The 22,751-nt window shown below is 45.1% G+C and overlaps 1 protein-coding gene across 2 annotated transcripts in view; it reads right to left on the bottom strand.

Moving 5' to 3' along the window:
* CCDC138 (coiled-coil domain containing 138) overlaps positions 1-16,949 on the bottom strand; it is a 220,006-nt gene extending 203,057 nt beyond the window's left edge. Inside the window, exon 1 of one of the 2 annotated variants that reach the window (XM_069204488.1) lies at positions 16,762-16,949. In XM_069204488.1, coding sequence (XP_069060589.1) covers positions 16,762-16,890 — 129 coding nt within the window. In that variant the 5' untranslated portion in view covers positions 16,891-16,949. The remainder of the gene's footprint in view (positions 1-16,761) is intronic. The other variant, XM_069204486.1, reaches the window with a different exon arrangement.
* Between the last annotated feature and the right edge of the window lie 5,802 nt (positions 16,950-22,751).

Raw genomic sequence — 22,751 nt, 5'->3', positions numbered from 1 at the left:
TTGTTTGCGATTGCAAACCCAGTTGACTATTTGTCCAGGCATCATTGGTCAATGTGTTCCATGATCAAAAAGATACTGACAGGAAGGAAATAAAAATGCTCTTGGTTGCAGAACATGCAAACTGACGAGTCTCTAGTAGATGCCTGATTCAAACAAGGGTGAACATCCCCACATACCAAAGGAGCACTGTACCCCAACCAAAGGAGAAAAGTCATGAAGAAACACTAGCACTGCACAGAGAACACCAACATGACTTTGTAGGCTCTAATGAACCTTGGTCAAGAAATGCATGCCTAGGAATTAAGGCTATTGCTGGGTTGTATGGGGTTTCAGAGAAAAATGAGTTAATGAAATACTATAACTGACAAACCATTTCACCTAAACCTGTTAAATGGAAATTTGCAAGATGAATGGCATTTACCATGTCAAAGAAACCAATTCATAGTATATGTTTTTCTTTTCAATCCAAATTTGTATTTTCCTCTTTATTTTTTAAAGATGCGATTAATCTTGAAAAATTATGCTCTTCGTTGATTTCCTACAAGATTCACTTAGATCCTTTATCCCATTACCCACTGTTCATTTTCTAATTGGTCTGACACTGTGAAATGAATCTGCACAAAATCTGTCAGATGCTCAGAAGGATTACGTTTTGTGCTAATACATAAAGGAAGGACAATGTTAAAAGGGGGTGGGGTGTCAATAGAATAATCATCTGCTTCTAACGTTGCCCCTGTTTGATCAATCTATATCAAGTGGCATGGCAGTTCGGGCAGGACTGTTCCCATGGGGAGCAGGGTCAAGACTAATTTGCATATGGCTGAGTCCAAACAGGGGAGGCATGGTAAGCAAAAGAACACAATGGATTTAACCTTCATCTGTGTCTGGGGGTGAGTATTTGAAAAGTTTCAGCACTCTGTCCATCATCATCCTAATATATATATATATATACACACACACACACACACACACACATATATACAGAGTTCATATATCAGAAAGAACAGAAAGAAATCCACAAACTGACGCAGTTAGAACATTATATATACATAAAATATAAATTATATATATATATATATATATATATATATATATATATATATATATATACGCACACACACACACACACACACGTCTTTTTGGAAGCCATGATTAAAGAAATAAGAGACATACAACTCAAATCCACTAAAGGAAGGCGATGAGGTTCGAGAGCATATGCACATCTCAATGATGCAGAATGCTCACCATGGAAGAATATTTGTAGGTTAAGGATGACTTTACGTACATGAGTGGCAAGATCAAGGTCTGCTAAGTTGGGATTAATTTGGCTTTTGAAACAGACCCACCATAAATGACCAATATTTTATCTTATTTCAAAGATTCATAAAAACAAAAATGCACATCCAGAACAGCCAATCATAGGAGTCCTTCATAATCTGTTTGAAAACATGTCCAAATACACTGATTTTTTCCTTAACTCTTTGGCTTCTACCCTGTCATCCTACATTAGGGATACTGCCAACTTTTTCAACAAGATTTTTTATGTGAGGTGGGAAGACAATATGTACATGACTACTTTGGACATAGCAGTGCTGCATACCAGCATTAGACACTCTTATGTGTTGACAGCCACAAGACACTTCCTGAGAATGAGATCCAAAAAGTTTGTGGAGCACAATGGAATGCTACTCACTAAAATGGAATGGTGCTTGTCTAACAATATATTTCTGTTTAATGGTGACATTTTTCAAAATCTTATGGGAACTGCAATGGGCACCTGCTTCACCCCTTTCTATGCTAATTTGCATAAGTGCTGATGGAAGGAGCAGGTGCTCGGAGGCAACAACATGATACAGTGGACTGACCAGATCATTTTGTGGGTCAGATAAATTGATGATCTGTTTGTATTACGGAATGGCAAGGATATACAGGCTGGAAAATGTGTGGATGAACTTAATGCAAATTATTTGAATATAAGATTTACTATTAAGATCAGTCAAACGGAAATTGAGTTTGCATTGCCAGAATCCTAAATATCAAAAGACTCTCCGTTTTAATCACGCCGGCCCAGCAGCCAGACTCTGCATCACTTCCTCAGGCCATCATCAAATGTTGATGTGCTTATAAGCCTGTCACAAACAGGAACAATTAGCACAACCAAGCTGTATCAATTATCACTGCCATCAAAGGCACCGGCCTCCCGACCCCTTGAGGCACAGATGCACTACGACTGTGGCTTGAATTATCGTCCGAGTGCCTTGTTGGTGCTTTCTACAATACTTATTGGTCCTGATGATGACCTGTTGTTAACTTATGTGGACTGTTACTTAAAACATTTTTAGAGGACTTATGAAATTCCAAATTCTGTGTGTAGTACTGTGGTAACACTGCATTTTTACCGCCACATGCCTTTTGATTGTATAGATTTGTAAATATCACTGGTGCACTTTAAGTTCACTTACTCACTTTTCACTGCGGTGTAATTTTGTAGGCGCATCGTTATTCTTCATCCATCAGTTTTTAATGATATTTCTTGATGGTACAATTGAAGTTAGTATATTGATTTAAGACAGAGCTTGATTTGCTAAAGAATAAAGAAGCACTTCTCTACCATATTCAGTTGGAGTTAGATCATACCTTTGGAGAGGGAGATTTTTCTTTGCCGTGGGAGTTTAGGCATATACTACCCCTCGTATGGACCAAAAACTTTCTGCATTCATGATATTAGATGTGGTCATGGTCGTAATGGTGTTTTTTGTGAACAAGTTTGCTTGTGTAACCGAAACACATCAATTTTCCTCTTGCCAATAAAGTAATTATAAAGTTTGGATGCCTTGCATGTTTATTCACATGGGGTAGATGGATTTGGTTGAAATATAGATTATATACACATACACACAGACACATATAAATACATGTTACTCTTGGTTTACAAAGGTGAAAATCCCACCCTGTTATATATTAGAATGCAATCTATTGACCAGACTGCAATAGCTACACAGCAGTATGTGATAATTCCCTCCTTTGCCTTATTTTTTGGACAGACGCCACATTCCTCTAAGGTGCAAAGGGCCAACACTTTGCAGGATTTTTAAGTTTACAGAAGCTCCGGCACCTTGTTTTTTTGTGGGACGAATAATATATATATATATAGATGGTGAGAGACCAAGAGGGAATGGTAAGAAGTTAAAAATAAGGACGAAAGAGAGAACAAAGAGGTAGTACTGTTTTAAATGTATATACGTCCAGCCTTTTTATTTTCAAACAGTACATGTGAGGAACCCAGTAGTGATTGTGTTGTGCTCTGAGTCAGATCATGACAGGGTACTGATTCTGTGTAACTGTAACAATAAAACAAGCACTGGCTAAGCTATTTGGTTTCGCATATGCAAGATCTATAGACTTTGACTATTTTTTTTAGACATGTTGCACAGCAGCGTGGGCTGCTGTACATCATGGCTTAAAAAAAAAAAAAATGTTTTAAACACTATGATGCAGCCAGCATTTAGCACATCATATCGCTTTTTTCTTTAAGCTTTGTTGCAGAGCCATATGTGTTGCTGTGCCATATGTCTAAAAAACATTAAACATAGCCAAACAGCACTCTCATTCACAACAGCTATTTGGTTTTGTATAATGCTTTTGTGGGGGAGGGGAGGATTAGAGGGGACAGAGGAACCCGTGGGGGGAGGGGGGCCAGCAACACAAAGGACATGGGGAGGAGGGCAGGGGGAGAAAGCAACACGATGAAGGTGTGGGGGACGAGGAACGGATCACCAACACAACAGAGGGTGAGGAGAGTGCAGGGGCAAACAACACAAGGAAGCTGTGGGGAGGAGGGAGAGAGCAGCAACGGACGGCGGGTGTTGGGTGTGGGTAAGAGAACAGACTGTGAGAGCATGTAATTGTTTTATACATGCACTCATAGAGTGCATGTAAAACAATTTATAAAAAGTACTTGCGAGAGCATGCGGCCAGTGGAAGTTCAATGGCTGCAGACCGGAAACTGTACTTGGTCCATTCTCCATGGCAGAGACAAACAAATGAGGACCCTGCAGGAAATAAGAAGCGAGCAGGAGGCAGTGACCAATAAGAAGCAATGAAACAAGAGTGACCCGGAAGCCAATCAATGGTAAATAACGGCAGAAGTGTTGCCAGATTGGGCTATTTCCCGCACAAATGGGTGATATTTTTTCCAAAATTGCGGGTGTCTAATGTTTGGGCGTTTATTAGCCCATTGTGTGGAAATTGTAAGCTGGGGCGGTGCCCCAGCCTCAGAAGTGCACTTCAGCAACACAAACGTCGACCACGTCACCCTCACCAGGGCCGGCCTCTGGCCGGACCCGCCACCTCCCACCCCCCAACGTGAGAAGATAATGTGTGATAATTGATGGATTAAACCCAGATCTGTGACTGGGGGGTGAATGTTTGACTGGTTCTGCATTCCGTCCATCATTTGTTTTCTCTGCTTTTGTCGCCATGAGTGCACCGGGTATGCCCCAACGGGGGGCCCGTGCTTGCTATGCCACCAGATTCAAGCTAGCCTGACTGATGAAGGGTGATACCCTGAAACCAGTCCCAGGATGCTTGTTTCCAGTCCAAGGAAGACCTGGCCTGGCAATTCGGTCTGGACTGTTCCCATGGGGAACAGGGTCAAGACTGATTTGCATATGGCTGGGTCTAAACAGGAATGTCATGCCAAGCAAAAAACTGATGGATTAAACCCAGATCTGTGACTGGGGGTGAATGTTTGATTTGCTCTGTATTCCATCCATCGTCTGTTGTTTATGGATTTGTTGCCCCAAGTGGGAAGGGTATGTCAAGACGTGGGTCCAATGCTTGCTATTCCACCAGATTCAAGCTAGCCTGGCTGATGAAGGGTGATACCCTGAAACCCGTCACAGGGTGCTTGTTTCTGGTCCAGGGAAGACCTGGCCTGGCAGTTCGGGCAGGATTGTTCCCATGGGGAACAGAGTCAAGACTGATTTGCATATGGCTGGGTCCAAACTGGAATGTCATGGCAAGCAGAAAATCTGATGGATTAAACCCAGATCTGTGACTGGGGGTGAATGTTTGATTTGCTCTGCACTCTGCCCATCATCTGTTGTTTTTGCATGTGTTGCCCCAAGTGGGAAGGGTATGCCCAGCCGTGGGTCCCATGCTTGCGATGCCACAAGATTCAAGCTAGTCTGGCTGATGAAGGGTGATACCCTGAAACCGGTCCCAGGATGCATGTTTCTGGTCCAGGGAAGACCTGGCCTGTCAGTTCGGGATGGACTGTTCCCATGGGGAACAGGGTCAAGACTGGATTGTCATGGCAAGCAAAAAAAACTGATGGATTAAACCCAGATCTGTGACTGGGGGTGAATGTTTGATTTGCTCTGCATTCCGTCCATCATCTGTAGTTTTTGCATTAGGTTCTTACATGAGCATGACATTTCAATTGTTGTGAGTGACGTGACACCTCTATTTCTTTTTTCCCTTCTCATGGTTATGTGGTACTTTGCTGAGCAACGGGGATTGCATACACTTTTGAGTTTCTGTGCATTAAGTATGGGAAATGTGATGCTGCATGCAATGGGGTTGGGATCAAGAGTGGTAAAAAATTAAAATATTCTGTAAGTGGTTTTGACCTTCAACCTTCAGGTAGCTATATATAAAATAGCGCACAACTTAAATGAGAAAATAGTAAAATTATGAAACCTCTGTTAGTTAATACATTGCAGAGGCCGGGGTGTAACCAGAGAGGCACAGAATTAAATTTTGGTGCAGTGTATATTTTGGAGAATATCGAGTTGTGTACTGTTAGTGCTGCAGGCCATGTTGCAGCCGGTGACAGAAAGCACTATGAATATGTGAGACATTAGTTTAAACTTGCATCATACACAATGTAAGATGGACTGCTCCAAAATGCACAAAAATGCTTAAAAATGGTGCTTCCTAGATATATATGTTAGAAACACCCACACTTTGCCAGTTTTTTTGTTAATACATGTGTCCCTTACAAGCAAGCACTTCACAGCTCAGCTCATATTTTGCTAAATATTAGTGTGAAATGTTTTACTCTCACTAAAAAGGAAAGCGTATCATCGACCAAAAGGGTGTATACTTTTGAATAAAATGTGTATTTTCTAGTACTAATGGTTTAACAACTCCCAGAGAGGAAACAAAATTGTTCATCTGCCTTCATATGGTTGTGTTTTCCACGCGTAGTCTAGCATTCAATTAGTTCTGTGTATTGGATCAATAGAAAGTGCATTGAGACGGCAGGAAGGAGGATAAACAGATGTGCTGTATCAACAAAGGAGAAAAGTACAAGGATGTATTTTTCTGCAGGGCCCTGTTGACCTCCAAAGTCCAGGGCAGAGGTAGACCACTAATACAAGTATAGGGGTAGTGCTTGAGTACATCTAGAGGAGGCCGGAAAATTAGTGACAGGCTGGGCTTCTGCCTTTTGATGAAAAGTCCAGAAAGTAGAACAGTAGTAGAACAGACTACAGATACACACTGGTAATGCTAGATGGGCCCTTGCGTTTCAACTTTATCTAGCATGCACCGCGTGCATCTGAAAGGCAGTGAAAAGAACAGGTTGTGCTTTGAATCCATTTGGTAGGGCTGTTGATTATCGTAGGTTAATGATGGAGCTAATGCAGCAAATGCTATCTTTGCTTGTTGGGGCTGGCATTATATTGGGATTAACAGGACTTGAAATGTAAAATGCAAAGGGAAAACAAGATTGGGTCTGCTTTCCACAAACTTGAGTCCAGCATGAAAAACTGAGTAAGTATGAGGGGTAGTCCATTAATATATATTCCATATTGCTGTTATCAGTGAACTGTTCATGCTTGATTATAAAACCAGTTTGAAAGCGAGAGCCTACCTATTATTTAACCCTGAATATGAGTCACCACCCTTTGCCTCATTCTCCATTTCAAAATATGACAAATCCAAACAGTCAACTGTCTACCCTGAAATAAATTACTTGCACCAGCGTAGATTCAACACCACTTTGAATTTTCATTGAATTCACTGGTGTTGTATCCCAGAATAAGTACATGACGTCCTTGGACACTCAAAGTAGAGGTATGCTACAGTAACCATTGGCAATTCTAGGTAGTATTTTGTTATTTTTTTGCACTTAATTCTCAGCGAATTAGTGACAATGATTGCCATTTCTCTTGCAATTTCAGGTGGTCCTCTGGCAGGGCTCGAAAAATCCACTAAAACTACTTGCTATGGCGAGTTATATTTGATCAGGTCAAGCTATTTTTATGACTTACTCGCCCCTTTTGGTGAGTTGACAAATAACAGGTGTTCTGTACAGTCAGAAAGTGGAGGGGCAATAAAAGATGCCTTTAAATCTTGTTCTTATGTCACATTTGCTCTGTGTTCACAGACAGAGGTCAAAAGTCAGTTTGTCTTACAAATAATTTCCCTTCTTACTTCAAAGTTCCAGGATTTTGTAAGGTGAACTGTGTGACTTGCTGTTTAAAGTGTAAAGTAAAAGGATATGATTGGCAGGCTTTTCCTAACACACAACATTTAAATGACTAAGTTAACTGTACAAACATTTCAAAATATAATTCAGTAGTTGTGAAAGCCCATTTTTTATATCTGTGTGATGAAAAAATATTTTAAGAGGCTGAAAACAAATCAGAATACTTTACGTGTTGATGTGCAAAGGACATGTTTTCTGAAACCCAATTTTCACAGATTGTTAACACACTATATAGTTTTATCAGTAAAGCTGCAAGTTAGTCAAAAGGTTTTTGGACATGTCTTGGAAATGTACTGTGTGTTGATGACGATATGCTACCACATCATGGTTTAGTGATATACTTATTAAAAGTGAGTGTTCAAACAGAGAAACACTCCTGCCCTGATAGCAATGCTGTTAGTAAACTAAAAGCAAGTCATGGGTCATGTGTCCCCTATATGTGGGATAGATTCCTGTGATACACGCAGCAAACTTAAGTCTAAATAATCAAATAAACAAGATTTGTCTGTACTAAAGAAATGCTGAGCACACATATTTGAAGGTGCGATCATATGTGAGAATGAACAAAAAGGTGACTGTAAACGATTTGCCTAGGATCATACAATTTGAGACCCGTTTACGGGTCAAGTTCATTACAGTTAGGTTGAGTAGATTATTTAAGTTACTCGACCTGCAGGTCTAGTAACATTTTTATGATTTTTCAAGGCCTGTCTGGGCTCGCATCCTGACACAGTTCATCATTGATCAGCTCCCATCTGACTTGGCAGTTTAATTGTTGCAACATGGGCAAGGGGCACAATATAAAAAATATAAAGAAAAGAGGTGGAGTTGGATCCTGAATTAAAAAGATGGATTGCCCCTGTCAAATCAGATAATTCCAAAGCGGCCTGCAAGTACTGCCATATAGACCTGCATGCCCATTATATGAGTTGAAGCAACATGCAGAAACCACAAAACTCCACTAACGGTGTAACTCAGCAAGTACTTCTATGGCATCCTTTGTACAACCCATTCCTTCAATATGTAACGACCAGAAAAGAATAGAAATTAGGGTTACCATATAAACTGCTTGTTGCACATCCACTAATAATGTAGATGGATAAGGTGACATTTTGAAGGATAAATTCCCTGCCCTCCGAATACACTGTACCAAATGTATAGCACTAGTTTATTATGTGTTGGGCCCACACTTCAAATAAGAAAAGCTGAAAGATATCGCAACATCACCCTACTCCTTATTAATTGATAAGTCAACAGACATTGAAGTAAAAAAAACTGCTTTTCATTTGCGTGAAGTATATCTGCAAAAAAGCACAAACAATTAGTAAGCACCTTACTTGGCATGCTAGAATAAGATCAGGCCTGTGCCAAAGATGTAGCAAATGCAATCCTAAACTTGCTTGAAACTTGTAACCTTGAGATTGAAAATGTAATATGCATAGGCACAGATTGAGCAAGCGCCATGTGTGGAAAGCATCACTCAGCATTCACCTTGTTGTGAGATAAGCAACCTTCCTTGCAACTTGTGAGCTGCATTTGTCATTCCTTGGACATCATTGCAAAGAAAGCAATAAGGAGCATTTCAAGCAATATAGAATTCATGATCAGAGAAACATATAACTGGTTTTCCCATTCACCAAAAGGCCAGGCCGACTACAAAGATTTGTGTCTGACATTGGACGAAGGCCAACTGTGTAGAGCATTTATTAGAACAATATGATGCCTTAAAATTACACTTTAGCACAGCATCCTCTGTGGAACACTGCTATGCAGCAAGGATGCTTCAAGAAATGTATCACGATGAGACCAACCTACTTTACCTTACCTTCTTAAAGCCTATTCTTCAAGGCATAAAGGTTGTTAAAACAATCTTTCAGCTAGAATCTGGAGACGCACTCCACATCTTTCACGACCTATATACTCAGTAAATGTCCACACTGAAAAGGATTCTTAAACCAAGTGTTTTCACCAGTAATCATCAAGAACAGCTGCAGAGCCTAGATTTACAAAGTTCTGCCATTTATCTTTCTCAGGAGGATGTGGATCTTGGACTGGCTTTCCGTAGGAACCTGTAGGAAAGTAAACTCACCTCCGTTTCAAAGGATGGAATTGTGAAAAGGTGCCAGGAGTTCATAAAAGTATTGGCATGTGAATATCAGTCTTGCCTTCCAGAGTCACTAAGCATGCTTAAAACGTTACTTTCAGGTCCCCAAAAAGTGCTTGCAGATCGCAAACCTCCTGTAACTGACTTACCACATATATTTTTCACATACCCATTGGAAGTACTGGAGTCACAGTGGAGAATTATATCCTCATGTTTATTTCCTGAGACTTCTAAGATGGAAGTCTTCTAGATGGAAGTGTATAACTACACTGATGCTGCTGGCAACTATTGCTTTCACAAACTTGCAATAGGTGCTATACAAATGTTGACACTCTCGATATCCAATGCTCATGTTGAAAGGTTAATTTCCCAAATGATGCTGCTAAAAAATGATAGACGAAATAGAATGGGTCTAAAATTACAATCAAATATTCTCTACATAAAGTTTAGACTGAAATGCATTGGTATTGAGTCCTATCCATTTCAGCCTTCCCAGGGGATGCATGCAGCTCAGACCTGCCCTTGCCACTGTCGGCTGCAGAAGGAGCCACGCCTGCCAGCCCTCTAGTGACAGAACCAGAAGAACACTTTCTCAGACCTGCCTTTGCCACTGTCAGCTGCAGAAGGAGCCACGCCTGCCAGCCCTCTACTGAAAGGACCAGAAGAACACTTTCTCAGACCTGCTCATGCCACTGTCAGCTGCAGAAGGAGCCACGCCTCCCAGCCCTCTAGTGACAGAACCAGAAGAACACTGTCTCAGACCTGCCTTTGCCACTGTCAGCTGCAAAAGGAGCAACGCCTGCCAGCCCTCTACTGAAAGGACCAGAAGAACACTTTCTCAGACCTGCTCATGCCACTGTCAACTGCAGAAGGAGCCATGCCTCCCAGCCCTCTAGTGACAGAACCAGAAGAACACTGTCTCAGACCTGCTCTTGCCATTGTCAACCCCAAAGCACTGCATGCCACTCCTGAAGGTGGTGCTAAGCCCAGAAGAGCACCATACTCCACTTGCTCCTACTTTAAGCAATGGACATTGAAGTAAAGAACTCGTTTAAAACATGTAGCCTTGAGATTGGAAATTTAATAGGCATAGGCACAGATGGGGCAAGAGTCATGTGCGGAAAGCATCACGCAGCGTTTACCTTGTTGAAAGAAAAGCAGCCTTCCTTGCAACTTGTGCGCTGCATTTACCAGTTCCATAACATTATTGCTAAGAAAGCAATAGGGAGCATTCCAAGTAATATATAGAATTTATGATGATCTGAGAAATTTACAACTGGTTTTCCCACTCACCAAAATGCCAGGCTGACTAGAAGGATTTGTATCTCACATTGGACAGAGGCCTGTCGCTGAAACTAATTTCGCCTTGCGAAACGCAAGTACTACTGATGGCAGATTGTGTAGAGCGTTTATTAGAACAATGTTGCCTTAAAATTACACTTTAGCACAACATCCTATGTGGAAGAGTGCTATGCAGCAAAGATGCATCACGATGTCTTGATGTCTTAAAATTACGCTTTTGTATGGTGTCCTATGTGTAGCAATGGTATGCATCAAGAATGCGCAACAAAATTTATCAAGAGCAGCCAAACCTATTGTAGGAAGCTGGCTCTGTATATGCTATATCAAAATGAGATATAGTGTGCACAGAGTCCAGGGGTTGCCCAGAGGCTTAACAGAGGCTAAAGTAGATAATACTAATGTTCTCTTTTGTGGTAGTATGGTCGAGCAATTAGGCTTATCAGAGGGTAGTGCAAAGCATCTGTTGTACACACACAGACAATAGTAGAAGCACACACTTAATGACTTAACTGCAGACCAATGGTTTTTATATAGCTAAAATATATTTTCTTAATTAATTTTTAGAACCACAAGATTCAAGTTGCAGGTAAGTAGTTCAATAGTTGTGTATATCACAAATGTATCAATAGTACTTTGTTTGAAATTGATAAGTTATACTGTTTTTGAAATACTGGCAATAATCTGCTTAAAACTTAACAGTGCAATTTTCAGAAACAGTTCCCGGGGGTAAGAAAAGTTAGATTGATTTGCAGGTAAGTAAAACACTTACAGTTCCAGTCTCCAGGGGTTATGAAGTCCACAGGACGGGGTTCAAGTTAACCCCAAACACCCACCACCAGCAACTCGGGGCCGGCCGGGTGCAGAGGACAAAAAGTGTAGGCAAAATTAACATAGGCTCCTATGGAGAATGGGGGCACTCAGTTTCAGATCTACAGGCAAGTAAGCACTCGCGTCTTCGGAGGGCAGACTTGGGGAGTTTAGAGAGCACTGGGGGGGCCACAGGTAGGAAACAAACATACACCCTCATCGGTGCTGGGGCGGCCGGGTGCAGGGTGCAAACAAGATGTCAGGTCTCCGTTGATTCTCTATGAGGGGACCCCAGGGGTGACTCAGAGGCTGCAGGCGAGGTCCAGGAGGTCGTCTCGGCCAAACCACACTGGACAGGGAGGAGGGCCGCCTGCTGAATGTTGATGCACCGGAGGTCGGGTTCTCCAAGGCAGGGGGGGCTGCGGGTGCAGTGTGTCTTTAGGTATCGGATATCTTCATCTGGAGCTTTCGCAGTCAGGAGGGCCCTCAGGATTCCCTCTGCAGGCATCGCCATGCAGGGGTGGAGAGGTCAACCCAGGATAGGCACTTGCTCGGAATCGCCCTCCTGGGGATCCTCTCTAGCCACCTGGACACGGGCTGTGGGCATCGGGTGCAGAGTGGTTAGGACTCATGCATTGGGAGTGAGGTTGGAGTCCTTAGTTGTTGTTTTCTTCTTGGACAGGGCCGCTGTCCACAGGAGTTCTTGGTCCTTTCAACTGCAGGGCAGTCCTCTAGAGATTGGCCAAGATCGCTGGTCCCAATGGATGCGTTGCTGTTCTTTTGCAGGTTCTTTGAAGCAGGAGACAGGCCGGTATGGCTGGGGCAAAGTCAGTTGGGGTCTTCTTTCTTCTCTGCTGGGGGTTTCAGCTATGCAGTCCTTCTTCTTGTCAGGTCACCAGGAATCTGGTGAGCTGGGTTCAGGGAAGCCCTTAAATCCAAGATTTAGGGACGTTACAGGGGTCACAGGGCAGTGGCCAATGGCTACTCTCCCTGAGGGTGGCTACACCCTTCCTGTGCCCACTCCCTTTGGGGAGGGGGCACAAACCTAACCCTATTGGTCCCTGTCCTCTAAACCAAGATGAAGGATTCTGCAGGGGGGGGGGGGTCAACTCAGCTCTAGGCACCTTAAAGGTCGTCCTAGCTAGGGAGGTCACTCCTCACTGCTTTCCCAACTTTTCCTACCTGACTTTCTGCCAAAGTGGGGCTTTGTCCGGGGGGCAGGCAACTCCACTAGTTGGAGTGCCCTGGGGCACCATAACCTGAGGGCTGTGCCTTTGAGGCTCACCTCTAGTTGTCACAGTTCCTGCAGGAGGGAGCTGTGAAGCACTTCAACCCAGGACAGGCTTTGTTTCTGATAACTGAGAGCACAAAGGCTCTCACCCCATGTGGTCAGAAACTTGTCTGAAAGTGGCAGGCTGGCACAGACCAGTCAGTCTTATACTAGAAATGTGGCTATCATACAGGGGGTGTCTCAAAGATGCCCTCTGGGTGCATTTTTCAATAAAACCCACACTGTCATCAGTGGGAGTCTATTGTGCTGAGAAGTTTGATATCAAACTTTCCAGTATTCAGTGAAGCCATTATCGAGCTGTGGAGTTTGAAATGACAAACTCCCAGACCATATACTCAATATGGCTACACTGCACTTACAATGTTTAAGAATGGACTTAACACTGTAGGGGTATATTGCTCAAGCAGCTATGCTGTGGTATAGTACACACTGCCTCAGGGCTGTCAGGCCTGCTAGCATGGTGTCTTACCTATGCCACAGGCAGTGGTTTGTGGGCATGGCACCCTGAGAGAAGTTCAATGTCGACTTGGCCTTTTTCTCCCCACCACAACACACTAGCTGCAAAGGCAGTGTACATGTGCTTGGTGAGGGGTCCCCTAGGGTGGCAAAATACATGCTGCAGCCCTTGGAGACCTTCCCTGGCCACAGGGACCTTAGTACCATGGGTACCTTTCACAAGGGATCTAACTGTATGCCAGGGGTGTGCCAATTGTAAAAACAAAGGTACAGATTTTGGGAAAGAACACTGGTGCTGGGGCATGGTTAGCAGGATCCCAGCACACTTTCAATCAAAGTTGGCATCAACACTAGGCAAAAAGTAGGGGGTGGGGGAAGTAACCTTGCCAACAGTGGCACTTTCCTAAACCTACTTTTCCTTACTTCGATGAAGGCAGTGCCATTGCCATGTATTAGCTCTAGTACTACCACAGTTATGCCAGTACAGATGTATAAATGATCTAAGGCTGAAGTCCCAAAACAATGTATGCGCATTTGCTAAGACATAAGACCTGGTAACTTTATTAATAGAAGTGTATAACTACACTGAAGCTGCAGGCACCCATCGTTTCCATGAGCTTACTTTAATGGATCTTGGCAGTGTAATTATTGCAACAATGGCAAGTGGGCTTAATATTACAATATCATAATAACAAGCATTTACAATGCATCGGGTCTCGCGTTTGCTCGTGTTAGAGCTGATCGCGTTGTAAACTCCTAACCCGACTTTTCACCTATCGGGCAAAAGTGCATTTATGCACGTAACCCGAAAAAGTGAAATCAAGTAGGTAAAGCGCTCGACTTCTGCCAAGCGAGATCGGGCTCGTAAATTAGTTAAAAAAAAGTCCACGAGCCCGATGGAAAACAGCGAGCCTTGCATGTTTTCTGTACTTGGTCGCTGCGCTCGAGGAGGGCTAGCCACCGGAAAAGGCATGACCTATGCGTGCCTTCGACTAATGAAAGCAAGCCGATTTAATTAGGGAAGCCCACGAACCAATAAAAAGCACTGACATGAAGTTGACAGGGCTCGGAGCCCTTTTCTAAATACAAAAGTCTCCCTGCTATACGCATGCGCGAGCGCATGCAAAGCAGGCTCGACCCTAAAAAGAGTGGCAGTGATTTTTTAATTAAAAGGACTGACTGCCCTGTAAAATTAAATAATACCAAGGCAGCATTAAATGCTGCCATATAAAATTGCATATATATTCCAATGAATTGAAGCAACCTACAGCAAACCGAGTGTAAGTTATTTAATAAACCAGTTGCAGTTTCACTTTACCAGCCATGTTTACTTACCTGTGCATGCCTCGCACTCTGAAACAAGCATATTGCAGCCTAGGATGTGACAATTGGCCTTGCTTTCTGTCTACATAGGAAAACAATATGCCTGCTACAAAGGGCCCCAATGCCAAAACTGGTGTCAAAAGGACTGCTGTGAACTTGATCAAAGTGACGTTCAGCCAAAAGCTGTGAAACCTAGAAAGGATCAAACCGTATGTGACTGAATGAACCAGTCGCAGTTTCACTCTAAAGCAAGCATATTGCTGCATAGGATGTGGCTATGGCCCTTGCTTTCTCAATCAATCAAAGTATTTGTAAAGCGCACTACTCACCCGTGAGGGTCTCAAGGCGCTGATGGGGGGGGATTCTGCTACTGATCGAACAGCCAGGTCTTGAGGTGTCTCTTGAAGGTAAGTAGGTCCTGTGTCTGTCGTAGGTGGGTTGGAAGAGTGTTCCACATCTTGGGGGCGAGGCGGGAGAACGATCTGCTGCCAGCGGTAGTTCTGTGGATGCATGGGACGGTGGCGAGGGCAAGGTCAGTGAAGCGAAGCTGTCGGGTCGGGGAGTAGAAGGAGAGCCAGATGTTGAGGTATTCTGGTCCGGTGTTATGTAGTGCCTTGTGAGCATGGGTGAGGAGTTAGAACGTGATTCTCTTGTTGACAGGGAGCCAGTGCAGGTCTCTCAGGCGGGGTGTGATGTGGCAGTGGCGGAGGATGTCCAGGATGAGGTGTGTGGAGGCGTTCCGTATGCGTTGCAGTCTTTTCTGGAGCTTGGCCGTGGTTCCTGAACAGAAGGTGTTGCCATAGTCCAGTTTGCTGCTTACTAGGGTTTGGGTGAGCTTTTTTCTGGTTTCAGCAGGAGGAAGAGATGGCGTTGACTTGCTGGGTCATTGATCGCTATGAGTCCAGGATGAATCCCAGGTTGCGTGCGTGATTGGTGGGTGTCAGTGCGGTTCCCGGTGTGGCAGGCCACCAGGAGTCGTCCCATGCTGAGGGGGTGGAGCAGAGGATGAGGACCTCAGTTTCTCTCTACAATGAAAAATAATCTGCCTGCTACAAGGAGCCCCAATGCCAAAACAGGTGTTAAAAGGACTGCTGTGAACTTGATCAAAGCGACGTTCAGCTTTCTGTCTCCAAACAAAAGAAAATAAAGAAGCTGCTACAGGCTCCAGTGTGAAAAGATGTGTCAAAGAAGGACTGCTGTGCACATGATCAAAAACTTGTCTCACTGAGCCCAGATTTACTACTTTTTCCAATCTGCTGCTCATCATAAGAAGTGTGTGACCATTATTCAATGTTTATTTAAATAGAAATTCGATTTATGCTTTAAAATTTTGTTTAAGCCTATGATTGCATTATTTCAGTGTTGAAAGTCTGGACTAGGACTCTGGTTCATTTTGGGCCTACTTTGGGCTGGCAGTTCAACAGCTTTGGGCTTTAGAAGGCTTTTAAAATCCGGCTTTATGTATGTATGCTGGTCTCTTTCATTGCACACTGGGACCTGCCTCTATGCTGAAGAAACATATGCTGCTATCTTCTTAATAAGACAACATAATCTGAAGTGTGGCGCTGCTGGCACAGAGATAAATAAAGATATCCCAAACATACACATATACATTGATAAAGCAAAACTTTAATATCCACAGAAACTATTCATCCACACCCTCCGCACTGCCTGCCCCCTCACCACACACCACTACTAAAAAGGAAAATGAAAACGGGCTCACATATAACTGAACAACCCAAGATTTGAAAAGCAATGAAGCCTTGGTACATATTCACGATCAACAGAAATACATTAAGTGACGGCCATGTTACTGTCAGGCAAAATGTCAGTTCTCAGCAAACTTTGGCACTGGCCTGACTTTAAGATGGCTGCCCCCCAAGACACAGCCACGCCTCGTGTTTACTATCTGTGATGCTGCTATGCTCACAGCAAATAGGGACCGAAATGTATCCTCTGAGAAAACGCTCGCGTACAGACCTCATAATCTCCGCTACCGCGCAAATACCGACGTTGTAGGCGCTCCAACGTTAGATCTAAAGGCGAGGAAGCCCCCACGATCTGTGGTCGCTTCAAGTCCCCGGATGCCATAAGGAGGCCCTCCAACATCTCAGCCCGTGAGGTGTGATTAGGTTAACCGTCAGTACGCTCCACGTATTTCCCCTGTCACTGACGCCGCGTGCGTATCCATGGCAACTTGCTCATTATGCGCCATGTCAGGAGGACAGTCACCGAAAAACGAATGGCTTTAAATTTGTCAGTCTATATCGTTTGTTGCGATAGCCATGCGTTGTGGAACGCGACGAAGTCCGAAACGCCTGTACTCTATTTTGTTATAATGAAAACATGGGTGTTACGGAGTAGCAAAGGGCAGAACTAAATCGGTTCTACTGTGAAAAACGTATTCCCTGGTTGGCAGGGTGTAGCAACAAAAAAAGTTGGTGGAGTCACAAGGCGTGGAGTCGCAAAAAACCGGTTTAACAATCAAATTATACATTTATATTTTTTAAAAATCGACTACAAATGAATTGCCAACAAAGTGCAAGTGACAGTAAATCTGCTCTGGCCTGGTTGCTAAGAATGCATTTTAAAAAAACGTATGGGTTTGAGGCACTTAATTCACTCAGGGCGCTTTTTTTGCGCGGTAATCTCGGAAAAATTACAATGGTAAAATAACTGGTGGTTAGCACGCCTGCTGGAGAGGTATGTGTTTTGTCTAGTCACAGTTTTGACGCATACAATAGCATGCAAGGTTATAGAGTCTCCTGCAAAGCACATCTTGTAACACGCAGATGACAGATTTTTATTTTATGCAATGGTCGAAGTGAGCGGGATCTAAGGGGTGACCCTTGCCCATACTCTTTGAATTTAAGAAAAACAGTTCCCCTACTTTTTGAGAAAAAAATACAGCCGCAGTGGGATGTCTAAAACCAAGAGTTGAAATATTTCAGCTGAAATGCAGGGAGTCTCTGCTGTGAAACCGAGGGAAGGGCAGACAGCTAAACAAGCCTTCTAGTCAGGGTGCCTGCTTGCCTAAAAGAAACATAAAAGTTTACAACTGGTGAATCTGCAAATTTAAAGGGTGCTAGAAAGCCTTTATTGGCTTTAATTGATGGAATCACAAAAAAGCTTCCTTGGGACAGATTTCTTTATTTGAGTGGTATTGCAAAGGAGTTACTGGCTGAGCTGTGAAGTGTGCGCTTTTAATGGGCAGTTATAAAAAATTGCACTATGTACAGTCCGGTTATTACTCAAACTTATATTTTGGAAGCACTTTTATCTTGAACCATCTTGGACATTTTGTAACAGCCTGTCTCATACTGTATATAATGCAAGTTTAAAATAATGACTTGCATTTTCACAGTGCTTTCTGTCACAGACTGGTACATAGTAGCACTAAAAATACACAAGTCACTATTATTCACTGGCATGTGGGTGCAAGTGAAAACAGGACCTAACACCATTAGCCCTAAACTCAACACCCACCGTGGCCTAAAGCAGGGCTCAGTTCTTGCCCCTCTCCTTAAAATCTATACACAGCAAACTTGGGAAAAGCCATGCAGGGTGGCTGTCTAGTTTCTCCAAAATTGGGCCAATCCAAACTACACATTTTTCAATACACGGATGACCTAGTGATAATGGACCACACTAAAGCTGGCATGCAAAGGGCCCTTAGCAGCCTAAACATTTACAAAGAAAAAAAATCACCTCAGGGTAAATCAGGATAAAACCAAGGTCATAATCCCTGGGAGTTATAGAAATAAGAACCACCTTACATGGCACATTGCCAGCAAGATCATCAAAACAGCCAGGAATTACAACTACTTGGGTTTTTGGTTCTCAGAGACCTTTAAACCCACTGCTCAAAAAAACTCCCTGAAAAAAAAGTGCAGCAATCATTCATGGCATTAACCAACTGCAGCCCCCATACGCAGGGTCATGAAGGCATTCCTGCTTCCTGCTCTTCAGTATGAACATCAGGCCTATCCTATGGCCTGGTTCCCCAGCACAGATCAGATTTACTGCACAGGTTACAAGAAAATATTCGAACAGCCATGCTATTTTCACAGGACAAGACTTAGGGGGTCATTATGTTTTTGGCAGGATGCCCCGCCGCCAACCATGCTGGCAGTCAATGAAAGACCACCAAATAATGACGCATGGAGCCTCACCACCATTGATGGCTGTGAGGGCCGCCATGCGCCATTCTGGTGGTCAGTGGCAGGGGTGGATGCTGCTCCACCCTCACCGCCACATCACTCCATACACTGCCACGCCTATAATGAAGCAGTTATAGGCATGGCGGTGTATGGAGAGGCGGCGATGGCGGCAGAGCAGCCTCCAGGGAGCCCATTCCCTCCCTAAGCAGCACGACTGAAGAGGTAAGTGCCGTCCAAGGGGGGGGGGGGGGTGTGAGTGCATGGGGGTGTGCGTGAGTGAATGTGGGGGGGTGTCTGAGTGCATGTATGCGTGTGTGCATGTAAGAGAATGGGTGCATGTGGATGTGGGGGTTTGGGGGGACCTGTATGTAGGGGTGGGGGATGGTGATGATCGGGGTGGGGGGACCTACATGGGGTTCTGGGGGTGGAGGGTTGGGGGTCGGTTTTCGGGGGTTGGGGCTGTTCTAGGGGTTTGGGGGGTGGGTAGGTGTTGTGAGAAGGGGGGGAGGGGCCTGGCGTGTCACGTACAGGTGACAGGAATGATTATTCCTGTCACCCGTATGCTTTCCGGCAAGGAGTACCTGGCGGGGTAACTTGCCAGGGAATCCCTAGTGGAAATGGGATCATAATCCCACCGCCTGTCCAGCCTTCACCTCCAGGTCGAATGTGCCCACAGTTGGCATGGCGGTCAAATCTGGCTTGGCGGTGAGTGGTACTGAACTGGCTGCTTTGCAGCCAGTTCCCTACTGTGTTCAGAATATGGGGGTCTGGACCACCATGCCGTTGGCGGTAATGAGCGCCACCGCCGGCATGGCCGTCCAGACAGCCTTGTTTATAATGACCACCTTAAACTGGAATTTGGCTTTCTGAAACAAACTTTAGCCTGCAAACCAGATAATCTGAAATATTACAGGTCCTGAAAGCACCTGCCAATTTGGTAAAGGGCCTCTGTAAGGCATCTTTGAGACCACAGGCAATCCCTGGTACCAGGGCGGGGGAGGAGCTTGGAGGCTATGCAGCCAAAGACACAAATCATGGCTGCACCTTCACTGTTTTTGTCCCAAGTTAAATGCTCCGAGGAGGATACTGCTGAATCCAGTCTTCCAGACTCTAGGTTTCCGTACTTGCTTGGACACGTCATCGCTTTGTTTCCTTCACTCTGGTTCAGGTGTCTTATTAAGGTACGGTGTAAGAGGATGGTTCTAACTATTTGGTCTGCTCTGATTTTTCGCTTTTCAATCCCCTAGTTTTTGACCTTTTACTGTGAGGGAGCCTCATAGTTTGGGACTCACCCACAATAAAATTATGGTAAAATGGACTGCACATGTTTACCACCGGTGCCGCCTTATTATGTAAAGGCTGTTGTCACATAGCAAGGGTAGGAGACCCAGGGCTGGTTACACCAGATCTCGTGTGCACACAGGTGTACACCTGTGTGAGGGCTGTGCGGGAATTATTCCTGGCGTGCATAGCCCAAGAACTGCACCTAGGTATCATGGCGCAGCAGGGACTCTGCAGAGTAGGTGGTGACCTGGAGAAGGGCTTATAAAATGGGTGTACACATCTTAGGGATAGATAGTCAGTGTGCTTACTGTCTTTTCATTGTAGGTACACTCCATTACATGTCAATGGGAAATGCTGATCTAGGGTGCAATTTCAGTTCCCTAGGGTCTACAGACTCCAGAGTCACACCAATGTGCACTGTAACCTGTATGAAAAGAATAATGCAGTAGGTTACAAAATATAAGGGCCCAGTATTGCTCTGTCCAGCTACCAGAGCAGGGCCTTGCATCAATCAGCCAGCTGTCATCCATTGCCAGGAACTGGTCAGAGAGAACCTGGAAGGAATGTCAGGGAGGAGCTGCTGAGACTTTCAGAGCACATGTGGCAACCAACACCATTTTGAGCTATCCCAGAAGACAGAGCAGGAAGGAGGGAACCCGGGCAAGGAAATGATGTGGCACATCTGGATAGGCCAGAGTTGCAGGCTTGCTGGTCACTTTCGTCCCCACTTAAAAGGTCATGCACAGGGAAGGGTCCTCTCTTGGCTGTGCTTCACTGGAGGACACTGGGACAGAAGATAGGCATCATGGACAACTGGAAAAAAGAACCCCCTGACTGCCCACTGTGGCAAGGACTCTGCCCCTGAATGACTTCAGACACAGCAAGGCACGTGCCAGGGCCAGGAAAGCTGCTCCAAGGACCAGTTGGGGGGGAGAGACTGGGCTGGAGCAAGGAGAGCGCACAGCCCTGAAGAAAAGAAAGGCTGGCACAGGGAGTCAGTGAGACTGGCTCCCTACCAATGTGGGAACCTTTCAGGCGAGACAGCCTAATGAAAGTGCTCCTGGTGGCACAGGCTTGCCACCAGGAGCAAAATGACACCAAGAACATCCAAAACGGCCCTCAGGGGCCCAAGATATCACAATGAGAAGGTCTGCGACCTTTGGCCTTCTTTGAGCATGCACCGAAGCTCATGGGGCTCCGCTGCTGCTCCAGACTGCTCCTGGGGTGGGCCCGGGAGCTGCCCCCAAGAAGAAAAGGAGTGCGGGAGAGTGCTGTCTCACTCCTCCAGTTGCAAAAGAAGGAGCCCCAGAGACAGGCCCCACCGAAAATATGGGTGGGGCCGTCACCCAGGAGCAAAGTTGGGGAGTGCTGTCGCACTCCCCGTGAAGGTGGTGAAAGGGGTTCCCGCAAAGAATAGAAGCTGGGGGACCCCATCATGTCCCCCGGGAAGGTGGCTGCCGGCTGTTGGTGGGGCTGAAGTAAAGACTCTCCAGAGTGGCCCCAGACCCCATCTTGGGGCCCACGCAGAAGCAAAGCCAGGGGGGTGCAGTCACACTCCCCGTGAAGATGCCCAGAAGGGCCACAGACCCCATCCTGCAGCCTCTCGAAGAGGAGGAACTTGGGGTGTGCCGTCACGCTTCCCTTGAAGGCGAAGATGGGCCCTGGACCCCACCCTGGGGTCCCGGTGGTGGAGCGAAGGAAGGGGAGTGCTGCTGCACTCCCCCGAGATGGCCTACCCGGCCGCAGCGGCACACATCTGCCCACAGGAGCAGACAGATACCAAATGAAAGGCCGGCAGCCAGTGGGAGCAGCCAGTGGTGGGCACACTGCACCACTCCCCAACAGGGAACCATGTACCTTGTGAAGGGAGGTGTCCGGGTGCGACCAGGCGCGACCAGGCACTGAGCCGTCCATGGCAGCCTCGCAGCTCTCCCCAGCGCAATGGGAGAACTGCTCATAAGATAGGCACAGTGCCCATAATGCCCTGCAAGACATGGTTTGTTTTGGCCCCATTTCCAGCTTGTGGTGGCCCCTGGAAGATGGGATCACCACAAACAGAACGCCCATGGATAAAGGGAGCTGCAGGAGCTTCACAGCCTCCCCCAACACAAAGTTTTGTGTCCCCACCCTAGTTTAGGTGGGACTGGAGAATGATGACCACACAAGGGTTCCAATGTATTTTTAACCATGACCCAGCTGGAACTTTTGCTTCTGACCGATGGAACAGCACCAATGGTAAACATCCTCTAGGTGTGAATGGCTGCAATTGCAAGTGCTTACAGCAGTGGTTGAAACCGTAGCATGTTATGCTAAATGTATTCTGAAAATGTGTGGTCCTAGTATGGAGACCAATGGTATGACTTGTGAAAGGTCATATGAGAAGGCACCCTCTAGAGGTGCAGGATGGTATTACACAATGTTTATCAAGAGTAATCTGAAGGTAATCTGAAAGTAATCATAACAGCACAAATCATTCCAGCATGCCTATACATGTTCTTGTTCATGCTTATTTGAGTAATGAGACTG

The sequence above is a fragment of the Pleurodeles waltl genome, chromosome 8 (genome assembly GCF_031143425.1).
Source record: "Pleurodeles waltl isolate 20211129_DDA chromosome 8, aPleWal1.hap1.20221129, whole genome shotgun sequence".
Taxonomy (NCBI): domain Eukaryota; kingdom Metazoa; phylum Chordata; class Amphibia; order Caudata; family Salamandridae; genus Pleurodeles; species Pleurodeles waltl.
Note: the sequence above shows the minus strand (reverse complement) of the source record. Positions and strands in the feature narration are given on the sequence as shown.